The 13,991-nt window shown below is 35.8% G+C and overlaps 1 protein-coding gene across 1 annotated transcript in view; it reads right to left on the bottom strand.

Annotated features, from left to right (window-relative positions):
• Positions 1-13,991, bottom strand: part of Acss3 (acyl-CoA synthetase short chain family member 3) — a 182,267-nt gene that overhangs the window by 132,856 nt on the left and 35,420 nt on the right. The window contains exon 2 of the mRNA XM_021174594.2: positions 13,198-13,342. Within this exon, the coding sequence (XP_021030253.1) occupies positions 13,198-13,342 (145 nt within the window). The remainder of the gene's footprint in view (positions 1-13,197; positions 13,343-13,991) is intronic.

Raw genomic sequence — 13,991 nt, forward strand, 5'->3', positions numbered from 1 at the left:
AGGCAGATTTCTGAGTTCAAGGCCAGCCTGGTCTACAGAGTGAGTTCCAGGACAGCCAGGGCTACACAGAGAAACCCTGTCTCAAAAAAAAAAAAGAATTTAAATACTCAAAAGTAACTATTCACAAATATGTAGAGAAATAACGTATGAATTCCCACTGAAGTTCTCAAATGAATTTTTAAAATTTACTCCACTCAAAGTAGACTGTTTTCTCCATTTCTACCAAGATGAACTCTCAATTCTGAACTTCTATGCTCCAAATGCAAGAGTGCCCACATTCATAAAAGAAACTTTACTAAAGCTCAAGGAACCTAACGTACCCTACACAATAATAGTCAGAGAGTTCAACACCCCACTTTCAGAAATGGACAGATCATGGGAACAGAAACTAAACAAAGACACAGTGGAAGTAACAAGCTATGAACCAAATGGATCTAACATAGTTATAGAATATTTCATCCTAAAGCAAAAGAATATAACTTCTTCTCAGCACCTTGTGGTATCTTCTCCAAAACTGACCATATAATTGGTCACAAAACACACCTCAACAGATACAAGAAGATTGAAATAATCACAATCCCCCTGTCAGGTCACCCCTGTCTTTAAACGGCATTTTCTTAATGTCTAACTCATTTCTTAATGTCAAAGAGTTTTTGCTATTTTAAAATTTTTAAGATACACTTACTGATGAAATAATTTCTCTCCTAGAAGCACTAATAGTATTATTTTAAGTAAACTGATTGTCAGAAAATGTGCACAGATATATAATGCATTTTAAATATTCTCTCACTATGTCAGGATGTATCCTATGAAGGCTTTTGAATGGATTCCTTAATGATCTTTTAAAAACCCACATATTTATTATGCAATAACAAACATGAAAAGTTATTTAGTTTATTTGCATGTATTGTACACATGTATATGCACATGTACTTGTGTGCATGCATAAATGTGTGTGTCCCTACATATGTAGTGTCTGCCTCCATCATTCTCTACTATATTATTAGAGAAAAAGTGTCTTATTGAATATGGAGCTTACTAAATGTTTTGACTGTTTTACTAGGATGGCTGGCCAGCAATTCCTAAGATTCTTGTTTTTGCCTTCTAACCCCTAATTCTAGGGTTTCATGTTAAGGCTGTCACCTTCAAGTTTTCATTCTAATGCAAACATCTCTTTACCTAATGAGCAATCTCCCCACCCTCTGCAAGGATTATTTTATGGAACCCTCTCTTTCTCTGCATACCCTGAATTTATTGGTGTCTTGGTTTGGGTTTTATTGCTTTGAAAGAGACACCATGACCAAAGCAACTCTTATAAAAGAAAACCTTTAATGGGTCTGGCTTACAGTTTCAGAACTTTAGTCCATTGTCATCATGGTGGGAAACATGGCAGCATCCAGACAAACATGGCAATGCTGCAGAAGGAGCTGAGAGTTCTACCGTTTGAAGCCAGGCAGCAGGAGACTCTGTGTCACCCTGAGCATATCTTGAGCATATAAAACCTTAAAGCCCACTCCCCAAAGTGGTACATTTCCTTCTAAAAGGCCACACCTACTCTAACAATACTACACCTCCTAATAATGCTATTCCTTGTGGCCAAGCATTCAAACACACGAGTCTATGTGAGTCATTCCTATTCAAACCACAACAATGAGCTAGTGAAGAACATTAAATATACTAAACTCTGATGGTAATGAAGCCAGATTAATCTTCCCTTGCCCTAAAGAAATGTTCAATTCAGAGTTTCTCTAACTGGGATCTATAGAAATGTTTTTCAGAGTTTAGTTTTCTGTACGAAACTTAAATGTTTGCATTTTCAGTAACAGAATAATTTTTAAATTAATGTAGAAACCTATTTGAGGTTCTCTAGGTAATTAGTTAAATTAACTATGTGCTACATTTTATAATCTCTTGTAAATTCAGACAATAATGACATCATAAAACAGCTTATAATAAAAAATTTTATTGAAGTTCAGTCACCAATATGTGATTCAAGTGTTGAGGCATTGAAAACAACATGTCTCCAAGGTCAAAGCTACCTGTATCACTGCAGTCTTGTAGGTTTAGGAAGACATATTTCACTATGTTAAATTAATATATTAAGGTAGTAAGTAGTTCAATAATTTGTAGGTTTACTTTTATCTTATCAGACGGATTTGTGAGTGACTGAGTGTATGTGTGTGTGTGTGTGTGTGTGTGTGTGTGTGAGTATGTAGAAAGAGAAAAAACAGAGAGACTAAGAGGTTTAATTGCATGTTAAAATGAACCAGTCAGTACCAAAAGATTATACAATTTTTTAAAAATAAAATGTTTGTATGTCTCATGATTTTGAAGAAAATAGATTAATAACTTCATTTCCTTTTTTACTGTCTCTTATCTTTTAAAGAAAGTTTGGTATAAAATAAACAAGGTACAGGAAGAAACCATGCCGGTTTAGGTCACTTCTGTGTTCACTATTTAATTAAACATCTAATTAAACAAACACCATCAGCAGTACACAACATGACCATTGCTGTGGGCACATCAAGCACACTTTGCTGCCCTGGGCTAGGCTTCTACTGACCTTTATGGTTTTGTATCTTGGTACATCCTGAAAGTCCATCGATGCTTGTAAAGTGTTCATGGAAAACTATTCGACTAAGGAATAAGGAGTGAGATAAAAGTATAGTATAGGACCATCTTAATAGTTGAATGGCTTGAATCGATAACATTTGACTCAATCAACCAAAGACTCTTTGTGGAATTAAATGAAGATTAAAGAACAGATACAGAGCCAGGTGTGGTGGTGCACACCTTTAATCCCAGCACTCGGGAGGCAGAGGCAGGCAGATTTCTGAGTTCGAGGCCAGCCTGGTCTACAAAGTGAGTTCCAGGCAGCCAGGGCTATACAGAGAAACCCTGTCTCAGAAATAAATAAATAAATAAATAAATAAATAAATAAATAAATAAATATTAAAAAATTCAAAAAAATTAAAAAATTTTAAAAAATAACAGATATAAAACACACATTATTAACTAATAAACAAAGCAGATGGGATAAGATTGTACCATAAATATTTATATATAAAAAATTTCCCACATAAACCACATAAAATAAAATTGTATAGCTTTGTAATATTGTGTATGACATGATAAACCATCAATTTCCCCTGATCTATAATCTTGAAATTATTTAATTGACTGTGAATTTCCATTGTAGTATTCAAATTTATTTTACTTTATGATGCAGCCCTAGAAAGTTCATAAATGTGAACATAAAACTGACAAATTATTCAAATGAAATTAATTTAAATAATTTTGATAACATCATCTTCATAATGCTATTATTTTATCTAATTGAAAAAGACTCATAAAAAATTCTCTTTCACATACTCAAAAGGCAACATTATTCCCCGATTTTATTTCCACCGCTTTACCCACTCAGTGTTCTTCAATATATGTTAATGAGCTTTATTCTCTAGCTCTTATGTCAGGTAAAATGATTTTCTAATTTCCCATGTTAATTATCAAAGGTCAGAAAGTGAGTTGCTGGGGTGTTCAGCTGTGCTATTGCTGAGTATACAGTAGACGCATGTGCTAATCAACAGGGAAGGGGCATCATTATATCCAACTGTTGTAATTCTACTCATAAAAATATCTTTCTTTCATTCCTTGCTGGTTTTTAACATTGACATTAGTCTCTCCTCCATTGCTCTATCAGAACCACACATCTTCTGCCCCCACTAGATTCATTATGAGCATAGATTTAGAACCCCACCCAGCAAGGGCAGTTTTAGTTTTGGAATGTGTGCCCTCACTGTTAAGTATGGCAAAGGCAAGTCATGGTAGGATCTACACAAGTTCTACCAGAGCCACTTAGGTAAGAGACACATAGTTCTATGCACCTTTCATGACCCAAACGATTTATGTATCAGTTGGGAGCTACTAAATCTGGGCTGGTTCCTTCTTCACACTAAAGATTATTAGTGCTTTGCTCAAGAGGGCCTTATTGCAACAGCACCACAATATATTCAATTGTTTTTGTGTTTTTCCAACCAGGAAAACAATGGAACACTTTGATTAAAGAATTAACATGTAGTCATTTTTATAATCTCTTTGCCTAATACAATAATGATATACAGACAACATGCACTACACCTCTAAGGATTATTTCAGCAAAATGCATTTTTTATTTCTAACTAGCCTTCAAATGATACTTTGTATTCAGCACCAACTCACTTTAGACTCATTATTGATTGATGTTCATAGACAATAATTACTAAAATGTTTAGTTTACACTATGAAATGATTCTCTGTAGTTGACACTTGTAACTCTACATCCAATCCACCTGACTACACTCTATTCTCTTGCTTTCCTTATGGATAATGGTCAAATGGAAGATCTCTAGCAAGGCCATCTGAGTCTGTTTATATCTTCACCCACCTTTTCTAGAGTTGGAACTTATGGGTCTTCATTACAACTTCAATGATACAAATGACAGCCATGAAGAACAGATGAGGGTACAATAAGATTTTCTGAAATTGGTTTGGATCAAATTAAAATAAGCTCAACCAGTGTACAAGCATATTTGTATGAGGAATAATAAAAGATTTCTCTAGCCTCACTGTTGCAGAGCACAGTGGGGCAGGCACGACAGCAAGAATATCTCCTGGCTGTGTTAGTGGGAGTGTAGGTCCAAGGCAGAGTACAAAGGAAAACTGAGTATTAAAATTTTAGCAGCTTGGCCTTCAGACAACATGTAAGATATTACTTTTTTTTTCAAAAACTTACATAAGTTCTTACAAACCCTTTAAATTATGAAAAACATGCATATTGTATGTCTATGATGTGGAATCAAAGAAATAGATACATAAAAAAGAAGAACAAAATAACTAATAAATCATCCTTCCAATGATTCCCTGTGAATAAATTAGATAGAAACAAGCAGCCCTTTATGGTGAAAGAAGAAGAACAAATATGAGAGCAAAGGGAGCACATGGAAGTGACTGATAGATCAGAGATTTTTGCAAATGCATTAGCTGTAGTTAGAAATTCGAGATGACAATAAGTATGGAACAGCCAGCAGAAAGCCATGACACAAACTATCTCTACTCTGTCTCCCCTTTGTCTGTATGTCACTGGAAGCTGCTATTCTGGGGTCATTTAGTTTAAGTTGTCCCTATGCAATTCTCTGCTGAACCTCTGTCATCTGCTTCCATCCATTTGTACTCACATGCTTCTACTGAGAAGATAAGATGACTCCTTCAGCCATCTGAGATCTTGTATTAAACTGGGAATAAAATCCTGGTGTATAAGTTTCTACACAGTTTGATGTCCCACCATCAACTTCTACCACTCCCTAGATATCCCAGTGGGCTGGGTCTACTTTTGTTTCACAGTCTCTGCATGATAAAATTCTCACATGAATATTTAAATGTTATTTGTTACATTGTATTCATGGATTGGCTCAGATTTATCTGAATATATATGTAAAGAAGCAGCCCACGTTCCTCTCTGGCCTTTGATTCTTCCTTTGCTTTCATTATAGTGCTTTTTCTTCTATCTTCATAATATATCCCCCCCATCCACAAAAAAAGGCTTTACCCTGTGTACAAAGCCAGTGTCATTCACAATTGGCACTCGTAAAGTACACAAGGTATCAATATAGGGTAGTTCAAGTGTGTTTTGCATAAATACATTGTATCACATCATTTTAGTATAGAATAATGAATTAAAGAAAAGAGCCCTGTGACTTTGTTGAATTGATTTGCTGATAGCTCAGAGGTTAACCACCTCGAAGACACATATTTAGTAAGGTCTACCAACCAATGAATAGGATTTGTTCACTAAAAAATACAAGAATAAAGAAAAGTTTTCCGGGTTTTAAAGACAACAATATAAGGAAAGTGTCGTAAGTCGAAGTGTAAATAGGACAGGATATAGATCTTCAAAGTTAGAGAACACATCAAGACAGGGCCTGTGCTCACCCCATTAAAAGTAAAAATCCTCGTGTGGAAATTAAAATGTGGGAGGACAGTGATATTTTTAGAAATAATTATTTCTCTTAGTCACAGACTAGATTTGTCTTTACTTTTTAATGAACGTTATTGAATTTCTATTCCTGAACTCTATCTGTGTGTGATATGATCTTTCTCTGTGGGAGGCCTGGTGTAGCTACTGTGTAGGTTAGAAGATGAATAGATTATTGCTCCTCTTCACAGGAGTCTTTTCTCCACCTAAGAGATCACATTAGGACATTAACAAGTAGAGTAAAAATGGAGAATAAACCAGTCTTTGCAGAAAATTATGAGGAAGGTGCTGTCGGTCTCACAGGGGTAAAATAGCATATGGCATGGCAGGAAGTGGAAAGAAGTTAGTTTTTATTTCAAACAGTAACCTTGATTTCATGGGTAACATCATCTATAAAAATGAAGCTGAGAAAATTGAATGAGATTGGTTGTATTGCTGTTATTTTAGACTGATGTAAAAATAACAGACAGCTTTTGTTCAGAAAAAGTGATTCCAAATATTGAAAACAGGAAGCTAGCAAGTATCAAATCATTGTTTCTTCCCTTTTATTAATAGTTTCCTGTATTGTCTATTACAATTGCACTTGTAATTGTGCCCTTTATTTTGAATGGTCTCCAACTTTCACAACTGACACTCATAAGGTATCCAAGGTATCAATATATGGGTAGCTCCTGTGTGTTTTGCATAAATACATTTATCTCATCCTTTTAGTCCAGAATAATAAAGAGTCTTGTGATTTCGTAAAATTGACTTGCTCATGGCAAGTGAATATGATAGTGTATATAATAGTACATCATAAAAAGAGCTCACAAACAGAAAAATATTGTAAGAAGTTTTGCATTTGATCACTCAAAATCAGTTCACAACACATGACTCTCTGCTTGAGCCAACATCAAACCGAACATCTTATTCCTAAATGTATCCCAACCCAAATGCATGCAAATCATCACAGAGATCCCAATGCTCTTGGATAGTTTTAAATTAGTAAAAGAATCAACACAGGTTTATCTTTGTGGGTTTTTTGTCTTTCTTTTCTTTTCAAGACGTTCTGCTGGAGAGTATTTTTGTCCAAATTATTTCAAAGAATAGCTAAGGAGAAATATCATGGTGGAGATTTCTGGTTTTTTTTTTTCATTAGTGACCTTAAAAATAGAAAATAATATCTTCCTCAGTCTCAGATCATAAAATCACACAACGGTGAATTAACAAATCACGCTCTGCTTGAGCCAAAATTGAACTAAGCACCTCATTCCTAAATGTATCCCAATCCCAATTCCTATCATCACCCATGTTGGCACTGCTCTGAACCAGGCAGTCCCCAAATAACCAAACCACAGCCTCTGGGGGTGAAATGAATGTCACAAATGGAATGTTGGGACAGAAAAACCTGAACACATATAACAATATCGCATTATTCAATCTGTATGAAGTTTAAACATAGGCATATCTCATGAATGGTCTGTACATGTCAGAGTTTTACTTATATAGGAACTAGATGAGAAATAACTAAAGAATCAATAATGAGGACTTATACATGCTTGGGAATTCTGTGCTTCATGATCTGTTTGCATATAAATATGATTTGTAAAAATATAATAATGCATACGGATATCATTTTTACTTTTATTTGAATATATGTTCTGTACATAAAGCTGAACACATTGCACCCTGGGAGGGGGATTACATGAATGATTACAATTTCTACATATTGATCATTCCCATCTATTTAACAAGCATCAAAGCAATAATTTATCTTGTATATATAAATTTTTCCATGGGACTGACTGCAATATAAATGATGCTTTTAATACTTATTTGTGTAACTTGAGAAAAAAATAGAAGAAATACTGTTTCCTTTTCCCTCAACAAGTCCATCACCAGCAGGGATAGATTTGAGTATATGGTCTAGTCGGCCATCACTGGAAAGAGAGGCCCATTGGACATGCAAACTTTATACGCCCCAGTACAGGGGAACGCCAGGGCCAAAAAGGGGAGTGGGTGGGTAGGGGAGTGGGGTGAGTGGGTATGGGGGACTTTGGGGGACTTTTGGGATAGCATTGGAAATGTAATTGAGGAAAATACCTAATAAAAAATGAAAAAAAAGACACAAATGGGGAAATGCAAATATATATATATATATATATATATATATATATATATATATATATATATATATATATATATATATATATATATTGGTTACAATGATAAAGGAGCGTCAGGCTGCTCTCCCCTGAACTATTTCTCAGAAGGTGGATTTTATGCTTTGAGGAGAGCCTTCTGAAAAGCAGGGGCTGGAAGTGGACTTTTCACAAGCCACAGCCCATGATTTCAGAGTAATGTCCTCTGCCAAATTACTAAGCCTTCATAATTACAGCTATAATTATACTGCAAAAATTACCTTTAATAAAGATAATAGGCACTTTGAGGGGAATTAGATCGGGAGAATTTAGCACACTATGTATTATCAATTTTCTTCAGATACTTTTATTCATGAAAATTCTCAGATGTCCTTCATGGAAGGTCACCTTTTTACTTGGTGGATAAATATAAAAATTTGTAATTGCTGGGAGAACAAAAACTAAAATCCAAATCGAGGGACAAGTTCAATGTTAAATTAGTGACATTCTGTGTAATATATATATAGGCCCATACAAGCACATTTGCCTTATATGTCACTGAGGCTTAATATGATCATCTGTTAACTTGAATATAAATAAAATGAAAAGAGTAAAATAAGCGTATGTGTGCTTCCTAGAATTCAGGGTTTTCAGATACTAATATGAAGAACCAAAAGGGAATCTATGTATCTTCGATAACCAAGCAGAATAAAAATAATTTAGGAAAGGTGATCAAGTTCTATAACTAATGTACTCTAGAAAATTCCATTCAAGTAAATATGGTAGACATTAAATTTCAAATGATAGTATATTCATTCATTCATTCATTTATGCATTCATAACTCGATAAATATTCACTGTGTCAGGCAATGTTCTGCAGATAAAACAGACACCTCTAACTGTTTACGTCTTACAGACCAGAACTACCAGTGAAGCCTCCTTGGGTCACTGATGTTTCCTATCTACAGAGAATTTTGTGGCTCTTTGGCATCTTGCTTATTTTCCAATTCCAAGACATGAGGACATTACTTCACCACAAATTCTCCATCACTGTGATGGAGCTCAGGCCCACAGCTCAGGCCCAAATAAATAGGTCCATGCAATGATGAATGGTAAATAAACCTTTTGTCTTAAGAAATAAGTCATTACAGGGGCTAGCTGGAGAGATGGCTCAGTGGTTAAGAGCACTGACTGCGCTGAGTTCCAGGGAACACCATGGCAGCTCACAATGGTATGCAGTTCCACTTCTAGAGGATTCTACATCCTCTTATGGCCTTTGAGCACATGTGCACACATACATGCAGACAAAACACATGTACCCTTAAAAAATTAAAGCTAAAAAAGGAAAAATAATAAATTAGTCATCATGAGTAACTTCTTTCTTTTAATTACTTATTCATTTCTTCGTTTTCAATCCTGATCACAAACACCCTCTTACCACCCAATCCCGCCTTACACAACCCCACTCCCATGCTCCCTCTGCTTCTCTTCTGATGTGGAGGAGGGTCCCCTAGGCATCAACCCACCCTGGCACATCAAGTCACTGCAGGAGTTTATAGCTGAGGAATAAACATAAAACACCAGGGCTTCTCCATGTTTTCCTGCAGAGGACATCGCTCCACCCAACTCTGACCCTTGTATTACAATTGAATTTACATATTCATTTATTTATTGAATTTTCATAAATTCTCAGCACTTGGCAGTAAGAGAATTGTCCAGTTATAAGGCATCCTTTGTTCCATGCAAGATTTGACAACAACAACAACAACAACAAAAATCGTCAGCATTTTATTGAATGGAAGGTAGACCTTAAGCAGCACTCTAATCTCTGGACAAGGAATTACCAGAAGGTTGTTTAAGGTAATCAGATCTGCAGAGAACACAGCAGTTTGGAAAGGCTCTGGCTCCTCCCTTAAAACTGTCAGATCTTCCATATTACACAGGTGACTTAGCCTGAAATTTGCAGTTTGTTAATTAAATAAGAAATTTAAATCAAGTTTCACCTATCCAGAAAGGCCTAATGAAAATGAAGCACCAGTAGGTTGAATAAGTCCTGGTACAAAAAACTAAATTGTTCTTTGTATTTGTTCTCAAGTCAATGCTCATTAAATCTTTCTCTGTCTTCCTCACTTAGTAATATAAAGACCATAGGTAATCCAAGCAGCTGAACAATGCTCCCCTCCCCCACCGCCCCTCCCCCCATCACCTCCCACCCCCCCTCCCCCACCCTTCGCAGTGGAACAGTTCTTCCTTTAATACTTTGGAGAAGAAAGCCTAGAGAATCAGAGGCTGTCAGCAGCTGAGAGAAATGGTCTTCTTCAGTACTTTCATGTCAGGCTAAACTGAAACCAGTGAACTAGCACAGAAGTCAAAAGAGTCTGAGTCCAAATTTCACACATGAACATAAGATGAGTTAGCAGAAAAAAAATATCTGAGATAATCACCTGCATGGGATAATCTTAGCCAATTACATAAATTAAAGAGAAAGTCACAGAAAAAGACACCACTCTTATTATTTAAATTTTCATTGCAGATCTTTCTTTGACTCTAGTGTTTGCATATCTATCAAACTCAATATGCTAATAAAGACAAAAGCTTTACAGTGCATGAAGAAACATATCATATTCTGTATGCTCTAACATCAATTGAAGTGTACCAGTATCTTAAATTTTCCAATTCTCGAAGTGAGATTGTGGCAGTATGCCCAAATCACAGGAGCACTCCTTTGCTCACAGATGAAACATATTCTAAAATGTGTCACTGCGGACCTATACTAAGGTATGTGATACTTTGTACAGTTTGTATTTCCTCCTATATTAACACTTTGATTCTCATATATTATAAACAATTTGGTAATAGAGTAACTTCCTTGCTTGATTCCAGCGTCAAAGCCTTGTGTATTTCATTTCACAAATACAGATTTTCTATTTGCAGGACAACAAACACACCAAACAACATAGTGGAACATTCCATTTGGGTTTTATCTTCTGCCATGTCTTGGCTTACTCAGCATGTAAAGTCTTTTTGACTGGACTGAAATTCCTTTGTATTTGTTGTAGAGTAGTGGTTCTCAGTGGGTGGGTTAGGATCCCTTTGGTGATGAAGGACTTTTCACAAGGGTCAAATATCAGATACCCTGCATATCAGATATTTACACTATGATTCTTAACAATAGCAAATTGCAGTTATGATGTAGCAACAAAAATAATTTTATAGCTGTGGGTCCCCACAGCATGAGGAAGTATATTAAAGGGTTGCAGCATTAGGAAGGTTGAGAACCAGCTGCCTAGAGTGAGGCAGAGTCCCAACTGATGGTATAGAACAAAGAGAATGAAATGTTTCTTCCCCATTTCCGATATTCTATTCATGTCACCTAAGTGCAGCCAATTAGACTGCTTAGCTAACAATGAGACACAATCTGGGAAAATTTTGCCAAAGAAGGCAATGTTTAAATGTGTATGTTTACATCTCAACCCAGGCATGATTGCTACTGGAAACTTGCAAGTAGAGGTCAGGGTGTTCCTAAACATGGTCCCATGTAGAGGGTGACTTGGCGGGACCCCATTAAATTTTTTCCGATGCAAAATATCAATAGTGAGGTAAGAAATAGTGTCCTGCAATTGTATTTCCCCTTAAAATCATATACAGTGAAATGCCCACAAGGCTGGAATAATTTCCAATCATCCAAAATACTCAAACATCTTTAGAATTGCTTCTAGAACTTTATGCATGTTTTAACATAGCAAAAAGAACAACATGATTCACTTAAGACCACACATTAAAAATAGTGAGTGGGACCAAGGAATGAAGGCAGAGCTTCAAAGGCACAAATATTGAGGGAATGGATGATAGTGTTTTCTCAGTGATGGCGCAGTATATAAAGTTCTTACAGCACAAGGCTGAAAATCAGAATTGGGTTCCCCAGCCATCACTTAAAAGCTGACTATGAGGGCACATGTCATGTCTGTGACCTAGCATCAGGGAGAAGGAAACACAGCAGATCCCAGGAGCTCAGTAATCAGCAAAGCTAGGCAAACAGTGATCATCAGGATTACCAGGAAACCCTGTCTCAGATACATAGGAGAATAATAAAGGAAGACACTCAAATAAACCTCAGGCCTCCAAAATGCATGTTCATATACACAATCATGTGCATACACACCCATACACCAAAGACAAGAAGTAAGAGGAAGAGGGAGGGAAGAAGAGGAAACATGGTATAAATGGCTAAGAATATTAGGAAGTGAATATTACATTACAAATAGAAAATAATGTTGTTGTGTCTTGTCCACCATGGGAATCTGAATTTTACTCTCCAATTAACAGTATGATAAAAATACATTTTAATTAAAATATATTTACATCACTTCTTCCCTTTCGATTCTTCCATCAAGCCTCTCCAATCCATCAACAGAAGAGCCAACCTGCAGGATCAGACTCTTTGCCAGTGACACAGCCCAGCTGAGAAATGGATTAATACCGAGAACATACAAAGAACTCAAAAACAACGAGGCAGGAAAACAAATGACCCAGTTAAAAATGGGCTAACAAACTCAATGCAGAGTTTTCAAAAGAAGAAATAAAGACGACCAAGAAATAAATGTGAAAGAGTTCAATATCCTTAGTAATTAGATAAATAAAAATTAAAACTGCCTTGAAATTTTAAAGAAAATGAGAAAGAAATAAAATTATATGATAATAAAACATGAGCAGCGCTAGGTAAGAAGGAGAGCAAATAGGAGACCATTAATCATATAAAACTAAGGACTAACCTCTTTTAATCACAGTGGCAGCAGTGGGTATGGAGAACAAGGGCAAGAAAAGTATTTAAAATTATTCTGAGCATTTGGCCACTTCTCCCAGTAAAACAAGTACCTTTCAGTACTATAAAATATAAGCCAAGGAATTAGTAGAAAAGTACCCAATTTGTCCACCTGGATATCAGAGATAACGTCAAAAATTATAAAAAGTGCTAAGGCATATTTAAAATGGTTATTTTGTGACAATATATGTATCTACATAACTTCTATATAATAACCAATAGAGAGAGAAAGTTTATGATATTACCTGCTCCAAGACTTCCTTATAGGAAATAGTTGCTTTGGTGTCTGTAACGGGACTGTCATAGATGATAGCAATCTTATCCCCTTGGCCATTTTCAATGTGCCGATCAATAGCATTGTAACAAATGTTCAGCATCCCTTCCACAAACCTGAAATGCAGCGGATAGAAAAATGAATGATTCTTTTTCACAATATAGTTTTTCTTTAACTACTTTGCTCCATATCTTGCTGCCAGAGATTTCCTTAGGACAGTGTTGGCTACAGAACTTCAGGAAATGAGGGTGGCAAAGCACATTTTTGAAAATGACACCCAGAGAACACTTTCACTTGAATAAATATGGATCTATATTAATGTATAACAGAAAAAAATACACTTTGTGGATATTATTACGTAAGATGAAAGTGGGGTCTACAGCACCTGAGTAATATACTTTATAAAGGTAAAATGGGTCCTGTGTAAGTGTGGTGCAGAAGCATTAAAGATTATGAATAGGAAAATGGCAGATGTACGGTGGAAGTCCTGCTAGCTATTACAAATAGGCAAACACTAGCAAAAGCAGTTCTTCAAATATATCATAATTGTTAGCTTCAATTGTAAACAAACACTTAGGGCAAACCCTCATTGATGGATTGTTTCCATTGGAATATCTTGTGTACAAGTCTTTGGGGCCATTTCTTAAAAGTGTTAGTTAACAGTAGTATGTCCAACCCAGTGCAGACTATCCCATTCATGGTCAGATGGACCTGAACTATGGTTTAAATATGCTTGACTCATGGGAAGTGACACTATTAAGAGGT

This window comes from Mus caroli, chromosome 10 (genome assembly GCF_900094665.2).
Source record: "Mus caroli chromosome 10, CAROLI_EIJ_v1.1, whole genome shotgun sequence".
Lineage (NCBI taxonomy): Eukaryota > Metazoa > Chordata > Mammalia > Rodentia > Muridae > Mus > Mus caroli.